This window comes from Emydura macquarii, unplaced genomic scaffold, assembly GCF_026122565.2.
Source record: "Emydura macquarii macquarii isolate MOO-44397 ecotype Brisbane River unplaced genomic scaffold, CSIRO-AGI_Emac_v2 contig_1253, whole genome shotgun sequence".
Classification (NCBI taxonomy): Eukaryota; Metazoa; Chordata; order Testudines; family Chelidae; genus Emydura; species Emydura macquarii.
The window spans coordinates 80,401,567-80,420,668 of record NW_027131390.1 but is presented as its reverse complement, the minus strand read 5'-3'; the positions used below and the strand labels follow the sequence as shown (position 1 = coordinate 80,420,668).

General features: G+C 38.6%; 1 protein-coding gene across 1 annotated transcript in view; it reads right to left on the bottom strand.

Moving 5' to 3' along the window:
• The window catches only part of KCNH7 (potassium voltage-gated channel subfamily H member 7), a 312,240-nt gene that overhangs the window by 46,626 nt on the left and 246,512 nt on the right, over positions 1–19,102 (bottom strand). The window contains exons 7-9 of the mRNA XM_067549879.1: positions 14,764–15,189; positions 6,140–6,539; positions 2,451–2,650 (exon numbers count right to left, since the gene is read on the bottom strand). Coding sequence (XP_067405980.1) covers positions 2,451–2,650; positions 6,140–6,539; positions 14,764–15,189 — 1,026 coding nt within the window. The remainder of the gene's footprint in view (positions 1–2,450; positions 2,651–6,139; positions 6,540–14,763; positions 15,190–19,102) is intronic.

Below are 19,102 nucleotides of genomic sequence, written 5' to 3'. Positions count from 1 at the left end.
TTCATAAGTACAACATAAATCAGACAACTGGCATATCAACCTTGAATTGATGTGTAATATATTCAAACACACATTAAAAGTAAATTAAATGATTGTCATAGACTTGAGAGACAGAATAGCATGAGAGTAAGAAATAAAATATAACAAAACAAGCCACTAATCTGGATTGTCATTGTTTCATATTTTATTTAAAACAAAACCTTCAGACTGCCTCACAATCATATTGATGTAGGTGGGGATGTTTAACTCATTTACTTTGTATTTCATATAAATTACAAAGCCAAGACAATTCCCAATACACCAATTTCTGCATTATGCAAAATTTAACCAGACAACATCCAATTTGTGGGTACTATGTCACATACAGGTGTCTCCATAGCAGTTACATCCAGTACTCAAAATGAATGAGTTCCTTCTAACGTGCACTCCTGTTGTTTAATATCTTCAGAAATAATATGATGAACTAGATTGAGACCTACTCTAACTCAAGGGCCTGATCCAGCAGAGTTCTGAGTATCACAAAACCCACTGATTTCAGTAAGAGTTAGGGCTACTCAATTACATATAGGATTAAGCTCTCATGCTGCCTTTCCACTGGTGTAACCCCCAAGGAAGACTTGTGCAAACAGCACCTGTCCTGTTCTGGGGTATGAATTCTCCCATGAGGTGAGGCAATGCCTGCAGAAGTGTGTCTGAGTATGTGCACCCAGGCAGGGGGGGAATTGTTTATAGATTAATTATATATTGTTGCCCATAAAAACTGCTTTATGTAATGGTAACCAAGAAGTCAAGCTGTCAGTGATTCAGCTCTAAATGGCTTTTATCAAAAGCACTGCCCTTACCTACTGACATAAGGTGTGCACGCTTCCATGAGCAACATATTCACAGAGAAACAACAACCCCCTGGAAGATTTGGTATTTAAGGCAACATTAGTAAGGGTTTATAATGTCTATTTACACTGTACTAAAACTTGTGGAGTTTCTTTTCCTTCCAGCCATTTAGAAAGCTTGGCAAGGTCTCAGATCTATCCATCTCAGAACAGCTTAGGAAGTTGTCTGATTGCCATTGATGGCTTGAAGCTGAGTGATTCAACTTCTCAGAAATGGAAAAGAAGCCTTTTGGAAAAGAAGCAAAGTCAGTGGATGCCTACTTCTGCTAATGATGTTATTTCCTTTTAGCAAGCCATAGTCTGTAGCTTGATGTAAGATTTATTTACAGTGTTTCATCAGTGTCTATAGTCAATTGTCATGGGTAAAAAATATAGATTTTGGATCCAGGCAGTTTTTATAAACCAGTAAGAACGCTGTGGATTGCTGAACGGTTAACACTGTGTTGGCTTTCAGCAAAGACAGAGATTGGTGGGTGGAGCACAGGCTATTTTCTGATTAAATACTTCTCTTTTGGGATGCCAACTAATCCACTTTCCCCACCACCGAAACACATGCTACATTGTACTAGTGCTGTGTCATGAGATGCTGAAAAAGGGCCTCATACTGTACTGATTTTACACAATGTAACCCTTTAACTCATTTGGAATATACACGGTTGTGAAACTAGGGTATCTGGATCAAGCCAAAGTTTAAAAATATCCTAAAAAAAATCTGTATTTGGAACAAGCGTTCTTTAGATTTTCTCTCTCTCTCTCTTTAGTCCATAGCACACAACAGTGGTTCCCAACCTGTGCTGTGTGTACCAACAGTGGGAGTTCAATGATTAGTATTAAAGGACAGATTTTGAAAGGTGACTAGTGATTTGGGGATTTTGGATTTGGATGTGCCTCAGTTTTTCGATGCCCAGCTTAAGAAACCTATTTCTCTGAAAATCAGGCACCTTTAAAACATCTCAAGTCTGGCATCCTAAAATTGAAGCACTCACCTCAATTACTAGCCATTTAAAAAAAAATATTGGCCATTGTCTCTTCCTCACCATCTGTGCCACACCACTAGTCACCTCCCAAGTTAATCATGGAATCCATGTTAACAATGGAATCTGGGCTACTCCAAATTTTCAGGTGGCCATAGCATGCTGTAAATATATATGCAGAACTCCCTTTGGTTTCAATGTGCTGTTCAATGTAAATATGGATGGCGTGTTATATTCCAAGGATTGTGAGACTGTGATTTGGAGAAGGGTTAATGTACAACTAAATTAGAATTGGTGGAGAATACCAAGTATTTAGTCTGCTACCTTGATACAGTTTCTCCAAAAGGGTCGAAAGTGATGTCTTATGGGTCTATGCCACATTGCATTGTATAATAGCACACAGCTATGTGACATCTTGTTTCAATACCATGTGATGACATGGATTGGAAACCTGGGACTGTCTCCAGGGCAAAAAGTAAACCTGCGAGAAAGAAACATAATCTAGCATCTCCAAAATTATAAGCGTAGTTTCATTCTAGGCCCCTATGGCTTTTTGATATTAATTTCTAAAAGTAAAATTACATACCATGTTCATGTCAATGCCATTGGTGTATGTCCACGCATGCTGGAAGTACTCCTCGAGCCGCTGCCGCAAAGGGTTGGGGATTTGATGAAAGCGTATAAACTCTTTTACTCTCAGCATCTGCATATGATACCGTGCAGTTCCCGAATACAGTCTTTGGATTATTGCAGATACATTTCCAAAAATACTTGCATACATTAATGCTGGATTAGAAAGAGACAACAAACGGTTATCGATTATCACTGCACTCTGCACACAACACAGCTATTATTACTGCACAGATTAGTATAGAAAAACAGCTCAGATCAGATTTAGTCACATTTTGGTCTTCTAAGCAGAAACTGGATTTGATATTGCCTGATGTAAGAAAGACCTTTATAGCTTGTTAATTGTCTGATTATGTTAATGGTAAGCTTCACAGAAGGAACATTGACTGAAAGAAGTTTTAAAAATATTAGCTAAACATCAGGATTATTATAATGTTTGTTTTTGAAGGTTTTTACCTCTGATCCTGCAAAGATTATGCACCTGTGGCTTAACTTTACCAATCTATTGACTTCAACAGGACTGCTTGCAGTGGGTAAAAGTAAGCAGGTGTATAAGGTTTTGCAGGATTGGGGCCTAAAATTGAAATAGAGTGCAACCTTGATTATCTAAGGCTATGGGGAGATTAGTTTGAGTAACTGAGATTCTGGATAATTAAGTGATTTTTTAATCTAATTAAATATTATAGGGGGACAAGATCTAGTTTCATATAACCCAGAGTTTTAAATAATGGAGGCTGAAGTAACTGAAACTGGATAGATCGTTGGATGTTTGCAGCCAGATATCAGTTTTGCATTTTAAAATCTGTTCTAATATGAGAAATGTTTGGAACCACTCTGAACACATGCTCCTGACATAAACAAAAAGCAGAATCAGATGTGAGCCTCTTTAGGTTAATAGCTCCAATAATGCATTGCAAATTCAGCTCCTTATCCTGTAAAGCAATTTGCTTGCGAGGACACATGCCTATGTAGAGCACCTCTGACATAAATAGGTCTCTGTGGGTGGATCAGGATCTGTGGGATCAGGGTCAAAAGTTGTTTTTAGTGTCTTCGACTTCCACTCCTTAAAATTTCTGTTTGGTACCTCAATAGATTGTGTTAAATTTTCAGATGAGACACATAAAACATCATCAGTTTATAATATTCATTTTGATCTTTCTCCTGGAAAGACAAAGAGAAGAGACTGGTCCTTTCATCTAAGGGAGGAAAGCTACTGTGATGTTTGTTCCTTTAATGATACATCAAAGCTCTAGAACTTCAATGAGAATTTCAATGCTGCACCTTGATTACCAATTCCTAAACTAATTCAGTCTGATTTAAAAATAAGATCTACTGAAACAATAGCTTTCCATAAAAAGCTGGTTCTATCTTTAAAGAACATTGGCTACTGCTGCTATGAAGTCTCAATTTTTGTGAAGAATACCTTAACATTACACATTTTTCCTTTAGCAGTTGTCTATGGTGGGCTAATAGATCAGAAAAGCAAGTCATAGGAACATAGGAATTGCCATGTGAATCAGACCAACGATCCAAATGGCCCAGCATTCTGTGTCTTACAAACTGTACATCTAGTAAAGTACCAAATACTTCAGAGGAAGGTGAAAGAAAACCAGTATTGGGTATTTATGAAACAACATATCCAGTAAGTTTCTTCCTAACCTCCATCAGTTAGTGCTTGATTTGTGCCATGAAGAAGGAGCATTTACAACTTTTCTGAAAAGTTTTTATCATTTTTAACATAACTACAGTTGCTATATAAGTGTCTCGTCTAATTAAACTATAAACCTTAAACAACATGTGGTAGAAATTAATTCCACAGATTGATTATATGTTCAGTAAAACCAAAAATATTTCCTTTATCAGTTCCAAATATAATGCTTTTCTATTTCATTGCTATTCCATTGTTTGTTTTTATAAAGAATTGAGTAAGGGTAGGAGGATTTGACCCATATTCAACAGTTCTCATGTGCATTGCCAGGGTTATTCACAGCAGTAAGGCCACGAGAAATAAAATGATATCAATTCTATACTGCTTGCTGCTTTCTGTCCCCAAATGCTGAGACTACCAGGTGCATGTTTGTCCTCCTTTTCTAAGATACTTAGTTTGATACAAACTTTCTAATACATTCCTTGTTGGTGAGTGCGCTGGCTCAGAACAGAGAAGCATATTACATGATCAAGCATAACACAATGAATGGTGTGGTCTCTTTAGGGCAACTGCTAGAAAGAGGAAACCACAGAATTTCGGCAGAATTTGTTGGTGGTATGCAAGTTCTTATAGAGCATGTAGCAGCCTGCTGAAGGTTTGCCAATAAAGGCCTTGATTCTGCATGAGTGATGCACTTATAAACACAATGTAAACAGTGATGAGCAAGGCAGAGAGCATGTGGAACCTCATCCTGCTATAATGAGAGTGATGTTGTTTGGATGCCTAATTAACCTGTGCTTTGAAACTTCAGTAAGGCCAAAGAGTCGCATCCTTCCATGTGGAATATGAGCTAAAGTACAAAGACTCCTCAGATTCACCTGTGCTCCACCTGCAGCCATGTCCTGTTTTATCCTATGCTCTTGAGAATCAGGAAGTGGGTGCACAGGGATCTTGAGACTGATTTCTACTCAGTGCTGAGGACCTCGTCTAGCATACAGCCTCACTGGTGGCTGTCCACGGTGTCTGTTCACACTAGCAATGAAGCAGTCTCTTCCCTCACACAGCTGCACACGGTGGAAGGGCTGGCAGGATCCAGGCCAAAATAGTGCTGAATCTGTTCCTGTGTGTGCACCTGACAATATTTCCCATGCAACAGGACAAGCATCCACACAACACAGGCAGGAATCCGATCAATGGAATCTCCTGGCTTTTTCAGCTATCACCTGTCAAAGCTTGGAACTGGAGAGCAGCAAAGCACATGCTGAAATGGTCCATCCTCTCATTTTTCTATACGTCTTTCAACTGGTGAACTTGAGGGGTTTGGTGATAACGGGGCTTATTTGTCAACATGTTAGGTGTTTAAAAAAGCTTTTTTTCTTTGTTATAAATCAACTGTTTTCAACTTGATGGAAGGTGCGTATTCAGAAAAAGGTGATTTCAGACCATCAGACAGTATGTGCACAGTGGCCGAAATCAGACATCTGAATGCTGATTGTGCAATGTGTTACAGACATAGGTAGGAATGTGAACAGTAGCTGAGATGAATATATTAATGAATGTATTGTGCACATTCGGAAATCTTACCTGAGGATAATAAGTGCTCAAATAAGCTTTTTCTATTGAAAAAAAGTTGTATTTAAAAAACAAAACACTCAGAGACATTCTCCTTTTGGTCCCAGCTCAGCAAGGAACTTCCAGCACGAGTGGTCTCATGGAAGTCCAGGTTCTACTCATGTGTTTAAAGTCAGGCACATGCTTAAGAAGCTTCTTGAAGTGGAGTCTTTGTCTTTTCATAACTATAGAATATTTCATGAAGACAATTCCTATACCTGAGACTCCATGACACAGCATGATATGCTATTAATATATATTTATGTACGGTCAGATCTTTTCCATTGTCTGTCTTCCTCCCACATGTTTATAATTTAAGAAACCTAAACTCTGTTGTATCAATTGTTCAAATATGGAGTTAAAAGGATAAAATAAAAAATACTTACAGCCAATCAACATGACACAAATGGAAAAGATTTTCTCTGAGTTGGTGTTAGGAGATACATTTCCAAATCCTACACTTGTCAGACTGCTGAAGGTAAAATAAAGTGCTGTAACGTATTTGTCCTTGATGGATGGTCCAGAGCTTAGCTCAGTCCGATTGTAAGGTTTTCCTAATTGTTCTCCTAGAGAATCCAACCAGCCAATTTTTTTAATCAAGTAAGGCCTTTCTACATTCCCAATGGCATACCAAATGCAAGCAAGCCAATGTGCAATTAGTGCAAATATGCACATAAGGAGCATCAGAACTGCAGCACCATATTCTGAATATCTGTCCAATTTCCGTGCAACCCTCACCAAACGCAGCAGCCTAGCTGTCTTCAGAAGACCAATTAACGTTGTTGTCTGTGAAAATAAGATATACACGTTAGAAACTGATTTTCATTGCTAGTACGCATGCTCCAAAATGGCAAACATGAACAAGCCAGTCTTCTGGGTAAAGAAAAGTGGGTAAAGAAAAGACTGTCGTTTATTAGAAACAAAAAGTTCAAGTTATAGTAACCTATTTCAATTTAATGTTGATTTCATCTTCCTCAGAGCCTTCTACATGGTTATTATAATGTAGAATATGCTGAGGAAATGGACTGTCTGATGTGTTTTGTTAAGTTATTACATCTTTAATCATTATCATTGTGATGTCTAGAACCTCACACCTTTGAACAATGTACCTGATCTATTTTCCTAACTCCATAAGGCAGCAAAATATTAGAATTCTACATATAGAATGCTACAATGGTGTGTGGCATGTGAAATCTAGCCCCACCTTTCTGCAGCAGAACTGCATCAAGTACCACTGCAGCCGTAGGCAGGACAATGGGGTCTGCCCCTCACTCTACAATTATTCAGCATTCTGTAGTTGGCATTTACCAGCTCCTATCCATTATTGAGTCATTTTATATGCTCATTGTTAGTGCCCTGTAAAACAGATTATCAACAATCTTATAAATAGTAACTATAGAATTTCAAATAGAGAACTTAGCAAATTTTTTTGGCTATCCATTAAGTAAGTGCATGTAATATTAAAGCACAGTAAATGTCAGGACAAAGTTTTCTGTATGCATCTATAATACATAATATTTAACAAATGGAGAAGTTCTCTTAGCTTTACCAAAGGTTCTGATGGGAATATGCTGCACATTACATTTTCCTTTCACTAAGTACTAAACTAGTTTTTAATGTTTTATTAAACCTCTCTATATTTTATGTGTTTCAGAGTGAGAACACAACAGTATGGATAACCCCTGCACAAAACGTATGTGCTGAATGTGCAACATTTGTAAAAGGACAGTAAAGTATGTTTATAACAAATTTGCCACTTATGTCACAACACCACATTGTGATAAGTGACTAATAACAGCTAATTAAGCAACTGGTATATGATGGTGTTGGCAAAAATGATGAAGCTCATAGCTGAATCAAAGTCAATTGTGGGTGTAATAAATAAGTACAAACTGTTTAATGACATCATCATATTTCTCCTAGGATTATTCTTGGACTAAATAAATGTGTAAATATTGTGCAGTCTGACATTCATGAAGTATTACATAAAGGACACTTGAGCTAGAAAATAATGATGCACTAAACAGAATAAGAAAAAACAATGTATGAATGACTTTTCTGATTACAGAACTGGAAGGAAGGTGGTTGTTGGGTAATTCATTTTTGCATAAGATTCTAACTGTTGACAGACAATAATTTCAGAGTCAATGTCGCAGTTGCATTCGGAGGGAAGAGGGTGAATTGAAAGTGATTTCAACATTCTGAGAAGTTCACTAAGGCCCCAGATCCTGTGAAGAGCTATGCACGTGCTTATCTTTGCACATATTGAGTTTAATTTAATCACATGTGTAAGTCTTTACAAGATCAGGGCCTAATGGCTTAGGACTCTGTCCTGTCCCAGTTACACACACAAGCAATCCTTGGGCAAATAGCATCATTGCACCTACAAATAATTTAATTGAAACCAATCATGGCTTTGCCCCAAGCAAAGGATGGTGTTATTGTACTGCCATGGGAACACACATAAGGCAGACTGGGACTGTCACACTCTGCATTTCCCCTTGCTTCCAGGATGAAAAGTACCTAGTGCCAGAATGATATCTGGTGCAGCATACTTCCCCCGCATGCCCATCAGTACACTGATGGGGTGGAGCCAGGCTCCACCCACTGCTTGCCCCATGTCACCCATTTCCACCAGTGTACCCAGAGGATATAGCAGCACTGTGGAGGCTGCTCTCCTCCCTGAACTGCTTGCTACCTGATTTCTTACAACCTTGCACGGCTGCACAAACCGGGCCACAGTCTGGCCCTCTGAGAGGAAGGATTTGCTGGATAACCACTTAATTTTTATTTGGCAGCTGTTTAGAGTTCACTCTGGGTCAGCGTAATACAGTTACAACATCACATCCGCAGCTATTGAGGTTACAGATTTGGATTCGCTGGAGCCTGATCCAGAACCTCTTGAAGTCAGTGATTTATCATTGGACCAGTAAGGGGTATCACCAGTTTTTCAGTTACCCTGCTTTAGGAAAGCAAATTTGCCTTTTGATTACAAATAAAAAAATCCAACCGAGATGAAAGAGCAGCTTTGCTATCTATAGTGAGCTACTTTTACATTCAGCTAGGCTGAGCTAACACAGATTCATTTTATTAGCCAATAAATCGAGCATAGTCTTGATCCTTTTGATTCACTTGGTCAATGGACTAAGTGGCTTTTAAAACTTGATAGACCTTAATCCTCTTGCTATACTCAGGACTTGGACTAAGCAGGAATTTATGTAGGTGATATTCTTCAAGTGCTTTATGTAGTTACGAAACAGTCACTCTGGCCATACTTACAGTACTGACTAACAGAATAAAAAATACAAAGAGAACACAATGTTTAAATAATGGAAAAAAAAATACAAACCAATGGCTATTTCAAAAAGATGAAAAAAATGCATATTTTTGAAAAGCCTACAAAAATATCATAGCTACTATAAGACACTCATAGTAAAAATCACTGTTTCACATAGTGCATCAATATCTTGAAAGTCAGAGATTTTCTTAAATGAACGAACAACACTTCATTCTCCCTATGCCATAACTTCACCTTAATGCAAGTCAACTTTGTTAAGAACTTTAATGGAAATATTCCAAACACTCTACCTAAACCAAATGGTTGTACACCATATTTGTAAATATTCTCTGGTACTGATGAATCTCTTAATTCTCTAAGGTCTGCACAGAGACCATGTATATGTAAAAGATGATAAAACCCCACATACTTCCTGGGCTGCTTCTGATATTTGGTTTGCAGTTATTACATTGCTTCCTGATCCAGAAGGCTGTATATTTTAGAAATAAAGTTTTAACTTTTATAATGGCTCAAATCCATGATTAAAAATCCAAAACCATGATCAGAACATTCAAGTAATAACTCCTAGGTCATCTCTGTATGGTTCTGCCCATAAAAGGGGCTTATGTATGCTCATCTACAAATTGTAACAGTTAATTCAGATTGTTAGGAAGGATTATTCAATAATGTTCCTGAGAAGCTTGAAAAAGATAAATTTTTATAAACTTCTGCCTAAAATCAATTTGGCCAAAAATCCTGCTAATCACTTTAGTTCACAGTTAATTCATCTTCTGGGAGTATGACATTGAGTATATTTTATAAAATCCTTACTCATTAGTTATGGGTTCTTCTCAAGTCAGAGTACTGTTTCCATCCTCAATATTGAGGCTAGTTTAGATAGTTAATTTCCAGAGCCCTGATGTTGAACTGATTTATGACATAAGGCCAATTGATGATGGAATAATTAGAAACAGGAAGATCCATTAGTCTGTTTGATTGCAGAGGCATAATTTGGAAGGTATTACTGGTATTCAGTTGTTTGGAAGACTGAGTTGGGATTAGCGAATTATCTGCACACACAGTGTTCATTCTGAGCTAACAACCATTATAATTCAAACCTTTTTCACTGATGGCCAGATCCCTGGCTTCGGTGGCTTTATTTTCTTCAAAATATTCATTATTATTATTAATGTATATATTTCTATCATGTCAGCTCCTATTTGTCTCTCTTTTTAAAATGAAATAACCCTTGATGTGTATGTGTAGCTCACACTGATTCTTCCAATGTTGCATTGATCTACATTGTATTTCATCTGCCACCATGTTTCTCTGCTTCCTAGTGTTGTAAGGTCCTTCTGAAGTTCTTCACCGTCCTCTAGCCTAGTCTAAATCGTTTTGTGTCACCTGCAAATTTTGGCACTACTCTTTTCATCTCTTTTTCAGATCATGAATAAATATATAAAATAAGAGCAAGCCTACTAAAGATCCTTGAGGAAACCCACTATTAACCTCCTTCTTTCTTTCAACGATTTTCTAATCCATGACAGAACTTTTCCTCTTATCCTGCAATTACTCAGTTTGCTTAATAGCCTCTTCTGAGGACTGTGTCAAAGTTGAAAACCTTTCGGCTGTACATGTCGCCATTGTCCTTCACAATAGCATCTTCAGTAATGAATGAAAATTAATCATTTACAATAGGGCATTTGTTTTCAAACTGTGGTCCATGGACCCCTTGCTGTTTGTCCACAGACAGCTGGCTGGGCAGGCAGTGCTGGAGCTCCTCCTTGTTTCAAATTGACAGCTAAAAGGCAGCTTAAAGGCAGCTAAAAATACACTGACTAAAGACTTTCCTGAGATTGCTTATTCATGTAAACGGTTGCTGTAATTCCACAATGTTATGGGATCATGAATGGGTGGAGAGATGGTCCTTAGGGTTGCAGATGCAAGGGGAGAGAACTCTTTGGAAGAGACATACTCCATGATATGAAAATTTGATTTGCAAATCAAGTGCTAAAGTGGGAAGTGAAAACTATGTCTAATATTATCCTTTTCTGTGATGTTTGGAGCTTGGTTTAATGTACACCTTAAGGGAGACAGTGTAGTCTACAAATCTGAATAGTGGACTGGGAGTCAGGACTTTGTAGGTCCTATCCCTAGTGCTGCCATTGGCACATTATTTCATTGTAACGTTTGCCAAGCTGTAAAACTGATAAGTTACTTAGCATGTACACTGTGAGATTTACTAAATTCAGAGCTTCAGAATAGAAGTGTTTGATTCATATGCCTTTATGTTAGCCGCAAAGTCATCCCTTTTTCTGACTTATTGTTACCAATTGAAAATGGTCCATTCAGTTTTGCATTTCATGGGTGCTCCTAAGATTACAGTATTAATGTAATTAAGATGGCCGGTATTAATGTTATGTGTACAAATAGAAATAGCACAGGGTCTTACTTTCTTGCGTACATTTCAAGTCAATGTTTGCCCTCTATGTCCCTGATTCAGCAAAAACACTTATGTCCATAACTTTAAGCACACAAGCACCCCTGTTGAAACCATTAAAGCACATGCTTATGTCTTTTGCTGAACTGGGGCCTATATGATAAAGAAAAGCCTGGTTATCAACAGGTCTCTCCACCCTCATTTCTTACTGCATCTGGGACCTGAAATGGGAAGATGGTGGGAAAAGAGGCCTAATTTTTTTTTTAAATGTATATTCAATTTTCATGTCCAGTTATCACAGCTAATGATGCAATCATTGTAAATGTGCATACAAATTATCTATTTGTGTGTATTTGTGTGCACTTAGCTATGCAATTGCATGTACATTTTTTCTGAAAATCTAGGCCAGATTCTAGCAGCAAGATTAAAAATAAACTATCAGAGCAATAGAAGGCAAAAAGATAATGTATGTTGTCCCCTACCTCTTAAAGTTTCACAGATGTCACTCAACAATCAAAACACACAAAAAAGGGAACAGTGCACAATCATCTAGAATAGTGTTGTGTTAAACATCTATTTAAACTGAACAGGTATATTTACATTATATTAGTATCTCATTTTGAAAATGGAAAGATTAACCGTTCTAACTCTGTTAGTTTTCTGTATTGACAAACTAAGGCAAAAATAGAGGTATTCAGGTAGCGCTGCAGGTGGTACTTTGACTATCTCCTGCCCTTTCTAGGTGCAGTTGGATATTTAGGTTTGCTAAAGCTGGGTGAGCACACATGGAATTCTCTTTAGAACTGATGGTGGCTAATACAAAGGATATCCAGGCACAATTGTTGGCAGGGGGTCTTATCTGAAGAATCCCTAGGTAACAAAAAAAAAAAAAAAAGCTGTTTCAGGGCAAAGGCACCCTCATGACTGAAAGTGTTTATGAAACGACAGGCACTTCATTGTGATGGTTTTACATTCACTCTCTCTCTCTACTGGGCTATTAAAAAGGATCACTATAGAAATATTATACTTGGGAATATAAGAAACAAAACTAAAATAAAAGTGAAGTTCAGACTTTCACCCAGGAGCTTTAGAAAGTATCTGATATATCCACTGCTATAAATGAGAAATAGGAGTTTACTGAAAAGATATACTGAACTGACCAAAAAGTCCATAGTTTGGTTGTTCCTCGGACAAAGCTAACTAGATTTTACAGTTGGCAGAAATGTTCAATTATGAGAGATGGGTAAAATGATTAATTAATTTCCTTATATCCATCACAAGCAACAAGCCATATATGGTCCAATATTTTCTGATCATATTTGTGCTAGTTGGGAATTCAGCTGCCAGAAAACTCTTTGCTGCTATTCTGCAACATTAACTACCTACCTAGAGTTTTTCTATAGTGCCCATCACTATAGTGTCTAGCACACAACACTTTTTCCTGCAACACATCTGCAGGAGGGGAGAACTAGGACACTTAGGGCCTCATCTAAAGAGCATTGGGAGTCTTTCCATTAACCCTGGTGGGTTTTGGATCAGGCCACTTAAGAGCGGTTTCTTCTCTCCGTTCCCTGACATTAAGGACTTTTTCCTCACAGTATAGGGGCCACGTGGATAATTTCCAGAGGTGGAGGAGCCATGAGGGAAGCATCCTATGTAACCCTCTTCATATTCTCACTGAAGCTTCTTCTTAGATTTGCTCTCTTCTTTTCCATACCGCATAGGAACAAATTGGTCCAAGTTAATAAAAGTGCCACAGCCCTTATATTAATCTTCCAAATAGTTGTGCTATCAGCACTGCCCCTTTCGCTTCCTTTTCCTCCCAGGTGCCAGTTAGGAGATGGTACTTGACTCAGAGGAAATGCAGGAGTGTGACCATTGTTAAGTGTGACAAATGCAAAAGATAAGAAGATTCTGCGATTGCTGTATCTGCCTCTGCCTTTTGGTCTTCTTTTGCAGAGAAAAGGTCTTTGTTGGTAAGGGAACTGTTCATATTTTCCTCATCTCTTTAACTCGCCATCTCTCTCTTTTTATTGCATTCCTTTAACAAGATTTTATTTCCACTTATTTTGTTCCCCGCACATAGCTCCAGACTCCTCATTTTCCCTTCTGAATGTGTCTGAACCCATTGAAATCAACAAGGATCTTTCTATAGACTTCAGTGGGAAAAAGAAGGATCCCTGTGGACCCAATCTCTCATTCTTTCTCCCACTCAAGTATTTATATGGTCCACATCACCATAGTATCTGTCCATCAAAATGGAGGGAAAATGGAGTGGGGAAGGTGGGAGTAAGGAAGCCCTTCTCATTACATATAACTTAAAAAGCAGAAGTAAGAGAAACTGTAGGTTACATTTGCACCGTATTTTTCTGGGTTTGCTGCTGCTTTTTTTAAATTTTTTTTAAACTGCTCTAGTTCTACCTATCCTAAAAAGCATTTTCTACTTGTTAATTCAGCTTTCATCACAAAGTACAACATAACTTTAGCCTTTCTTAAATTAAATAAAAGCTCTTTGGAAGGAGGCAGAACTGGGTCAGGTACCCACAAAATGTGTGTCTTGCACACATTTGGACAGTTTTCAAATATTTGAGAACTTGGGCTGGTCTAATTTACACTTGCTCTACCTAAACTATATATAACATTTTTAAGTTTTGCATCTGAGTGTAGATATTAAGCCTAAATTCCATAGTACTGAATTTCTGTGTAAAAATCTCAGCTGGTATAAGTCAGACCACCTCAAGTGAAGTTAATAGCACTACTTTAGTTTATATCAGCTGAGGATCTGTCTCAGGTTATTTTAGCATGGATTTAAACTTCTAAAATGATTTAAAGAAAAAACAAACCCAGGAATAGTTTTGGTTTAACCTTGCCAGATTGACAGCCCTGATGAATGAGTCCCTCAACCTATCCACAGAATAGGTTAACCATGTGTGTGAGTGAAAGACAGGAAGAGAAGTCTTTAGAACACCAAGATTATCGTGCAACTCTTTGTGTATGGTATGTTTGTGTTCTTATTTGTAAATAAGATTGTGTCAAAGAATTTGAGAATGAAAACATTGATTTGGATCATCCAGACTGTTTTTTTTCTGCCATCGGAGGCTCATCCCCTACTATTTTACTGGTGTTTTGTCCAGTTAAACATTAAGTCCCAAGTTATGGGCTTTCACCACTTTCCTTGGGACATTACTGAAAAGCCTAAATGAGCTCATGGTCAGGAAATGTTACATGTGGTTAGAGCAGATTATCAGAGTCAATACCTGAGAAGAAAAGGCTACTTTTTTATTTTAGCTTACCTCATCAGAGCCAGATCCAAAAATCAGCAGGTCAAAAGGTATTGCAGCAACCATGTCAATTAGGAACCAGCCTTTGAAGTAGTGAATTGCTATTTTTGCTGGGTCACTTACCACTTCTTCATTCTGGTTTACATATGTTGTTCTGAAGTTTATTAGAATGTCAATGATAAACATAATATCCACAATTAAGTCTACCACATTCAGTGGGCTGCAAGAATATCCACACACTCGTCTCTTCTGTTCCTCGCTATCATTCAGAAGGAAGGCCGCAGAGTAAGGGGTGAATATGGCAGTATATATCACCAACAACAAGATGAGCCAGTCCCAGACTGCCTTGAAAGGACTGTAGTGCAATATAGTAAACTTGTTGATGCGGGGTGTCTGGAGTTTATATTCTGGCAGAACATCTGCTCCTAAAGATAGAACCTAGAATAAGAAATATATCATGTAAAGAATGAACAAATCAGAGCAAAAAATCTGTACATTTTTTTTTTTAAATACAGCAAATATAGTGAAATACTGAAACTGTATTGGGTTATTTACACCTGGAGGTTAGGACCCGGTTACACAGTCCTTATGCAGTCAAAACTCCCATGAAGAAGTTCAGTTCCAGCAACTTCACTGATAAATTTTCCTTACATAAAGACTGGAGGATCAGATCTTTAAGTCCTCATCCTGCAAACACACGTGTGAATTATTTTATTCCTTGGGTTGACCCCTCAGACCTTCACCACCAATTGTGAGTAGGATTACCATCTTTGAAGTACAAAAAAACGCAGCAACACACCTCCCAAACAGAGCCAGATTTACACCTTATGCAACCCTAGGCACAACATTTTCAGCACCCCACTGCCTACAGCTGATCTTCATGTTTTCTGCACAGGGGGTGCAATAGGGGAGAGAGGTGCTAGCCAGGCTAGCTTCACGGGGGTGGGGATGGAGAGAGGGGCTTGGTTGACCTGTTTAGCCAGCTCCAGGTGGGGAGGGGGGGAATATGCTCACCCTTGGGCTCCAGCTTCCGGCCTGACTAGGGGATGGAATCTCAGGGGGAAGAGGAGCAGCAAGGTGGTGGGGACCCAGGAGAGAGGAGGAGGAGCAGGGGATGGGGCCAAAGTTCCAGTGCTCATGCAGGACCCCCAAATTAGTTGGGGCCCCTTAGCCCAGGCCCCTGTGGTAATCTGCCACTGTTTAGGGGCCCCTAGAATGCTGGCACCTCTAGGCACGTGCTTGCTGTGCCTAACTGGAAATCTGGCCCTGCCCCAAAGGCAAGCCTGCCGCAACCCCAACCCCCAACCTCAAGGCAACTCAGCAACCTGCCCCCACCAGCCGCTTGTCTATATACATAAGATTGATAACATTATTTTCTTAAACTGTGGATGTGGGAAGACTGCAGCATCTTTAGCGGGACACAGAAACTTTTAACACTAGAGGTCCCAGTGTACTGTAATAATAATTTAAATCTTTAGATGCACGTAAAAAAAACCTGGCAGATTAAATTCTTTTTCTGGCAACTGGCAAATCCATAATGAAACTGGCCAGGCCTGTCAAATATCAGCCAGACAGTAAACCTATTGTGAGAGGTGTTGAGGCCAAAAGATCTGTGTAAACATAGATCTCATAAAAACTTCCCCTGGTCCACCCCATGGTAACCTTTCATTCCAGCCTATAGAGGGCCAGGGCACAGACCTTTTCTGACGCACGTGGGGTATGACTAGATAGCCCTAAACACGGCTCTGCCCAACCCTCAGTGGGGTTGAAAGGCCAACACAGACCTGCCTCCCTATGGGTGAATTTCACCCAGGCTACAATTATTGCATGCGTGATGGCTACAAGAGATGGTAAGAGTTATTTCAGCAATGTTGTCATTTGCCATTATCTCACTGCAACACTGTCAATCTAAAAACCTCTTGCATTCATTTACAAGTGTGGCTCCAGATTTGTTGGAGCTATTTTCATTCATTGCACTTGCCTAGTTGCTTTTTAAATTTATTTTTAAGAGTTTAAAAAAACCCAACCACCACAACAACAACAAAACGTCTTTAGACTGACAGCCCTAGAGGCTGAAGCTTTTGATTTATGCAAAGAACAGGTTTGGGTAGACCAGCAGAGCAATCCAAGCAGCCCTCCAGTGTTCCTGAACCATAATGTGAAGGAAAAACCTTTAAGGGTAAGAAGGTAAATTCAGTCTTCATTTCTATTCAGTCTTTGGCTTGTCTTATTGAGGCTGCCAACAATGATGCTAATTATTGCCAGCTGTGCTGTAAGCACTTGTCCAATTCTTAGACGATTCAGATAACCACTCATTTCACACAGCGCAATGAGCAGCCGTAAATGTTTTAACAACTTTAAGTTCCTACCCACTTTGGCAAGTTTGCATGAGTGACCTGGAGAGAATCTCCATCTAATCTCTCTCTATTGCCAAGTAATATTTATTACATTCTTGGAAATTATATCTTTTTAAAAGATACTTATTTAAAAATGAAAAGCTATCACGTGCTTTCATATTTGTTTTGATTAGCAATTCAAGATTTGAGATTTTAGCTGGTACAAGATCAAAGTAAGACACCCTCTCCCAACATAATCTTTTAAAAATCCTTCTTAGCACATCTATTTCTGTTTAACTTTCCAGCAGCAAGAGTTTTCTGAAACTCAGATCCTCCTCTCCTTAGCCAAATAAGCAGCAGTAGTTGTTCAACGAAGCTCTACTGTGAAAATGTTGTGAGAACCCGAGGGTTAATAACCACTCTTCTCCTTTGAAAAGTGAAGCAGGGAACGATTAAGCCTTCCAAAAGATTATATGGTACCTTCAAGCAGCCATTAAACACCATGCTGAGGTGATGGTGGAGAATATTCATCTATTATTTATTTTTTAGCTGGGACTTATATTTAACTAATGGGACTAGTTGTATTTTTATGCACTAGACATTAGTCAATAGCAAGCTGAATCAGAGACATTGTACAGCATCTGAAGCACACACTCAGACCCCCAGCATGTGACGTGACAAGAATAAATCAGCTGTTTTCCTAGTATTTGAGAACAACGTGTATGTGTGTGGGGAGAAACTGCTATGCACTTTATAAATAACACAGCCTTCCGGCTAGAGTTTGAGACAATGAAAGAAATGGATTAGACAACAAGGACAATAAATATCACTTCACAATTTTCTGTCAGTTGTATGAAAATTCCTACCAATGTGCTGCATTGCTGTAGAAATAATTGAGCTCAATTCTTTTCTCTCATACACTAGTGTAACACAGAGGTAACTGTCCACTGAAGTCAAGGTCTGATTCTCTTTTCACAAACAATGGTCCCTTCTGGCCTTGGAATCCATTAAGCTAATTTAAGTCAGGACACAAGTGGTTGTAGCAAACAAATGGAAGGAGTAGAGAAGTACATAAGTACAGTCATAGTGGGTTAGACCAATGGTCCATCTAGCCCAGTATCCTCTCTTCTGACAATGGCCAATGCCAGGTGCATCAGAGGGAATGAACAGAACAGGCAATCATCAAGTGATCCATCCCCTGTCGTCCACTCCCAGCTTCTGGCAAACAGAGGCTAGGGACATTCAGAGAATGGTTTTGCATCCCTCATCATCCTGGCTAATAGTCATAGATGGACCTATCCTTTATGAACTTATCTAGTTCTTTATTTTTAACCCTGTTATAGTTTTGGCCTTCACAACATCTCCAGGCAATGAGTTCCACAAATTAACTGTGCATTGTGTAAAGAAGTATTTCCTTTTTTTGGTTTTAAATCTGCTATTAATTTAATTGGGTGACTCCCTAGTTCTTGTGTTATGTGAAGGAGTAAATAACATTGCCTTATTCTCTTTCTACACACCAGTCAAGATTTTATAGACCTCTTTCATATCCCCCCTTAGTCGTCTCTTTTCCAAGCTGAAAAGTCCCAATCTTTTTAACCTTCTCACAAATGGAAACTGTTCCATAACCCTAATAATTTTTGTTGCCCTCCTCTGTATCTTTTCCAATTTCAATGTGTCTTTTTTGAGATGTTGATTCCCAACATTCTGTTAGCTTTTTTGACTGTCACTGCACATTGAGCAGATGTTTCAGAGAACTATCCACAGTGACTCCAAGATCTTTCTTGAGTGGAAACAGCTAATTTAGATCCCCTCATTTTGTCTGTATAGCTGGGATGATGTTTTCCAATATGCATTACTTTGCATTGAATTTCATCTGCCATTTTGTCATCCAGTTTTGTGAGATCCCTTTGTAACTCTTCACAGTCAGCTTTGTACTTAACTATCTTCAGTAATTTGTATCATCTGCTACTTTTGCCATCTCACTGTTTACCACTTTTCCAAGATAATTTATGAAT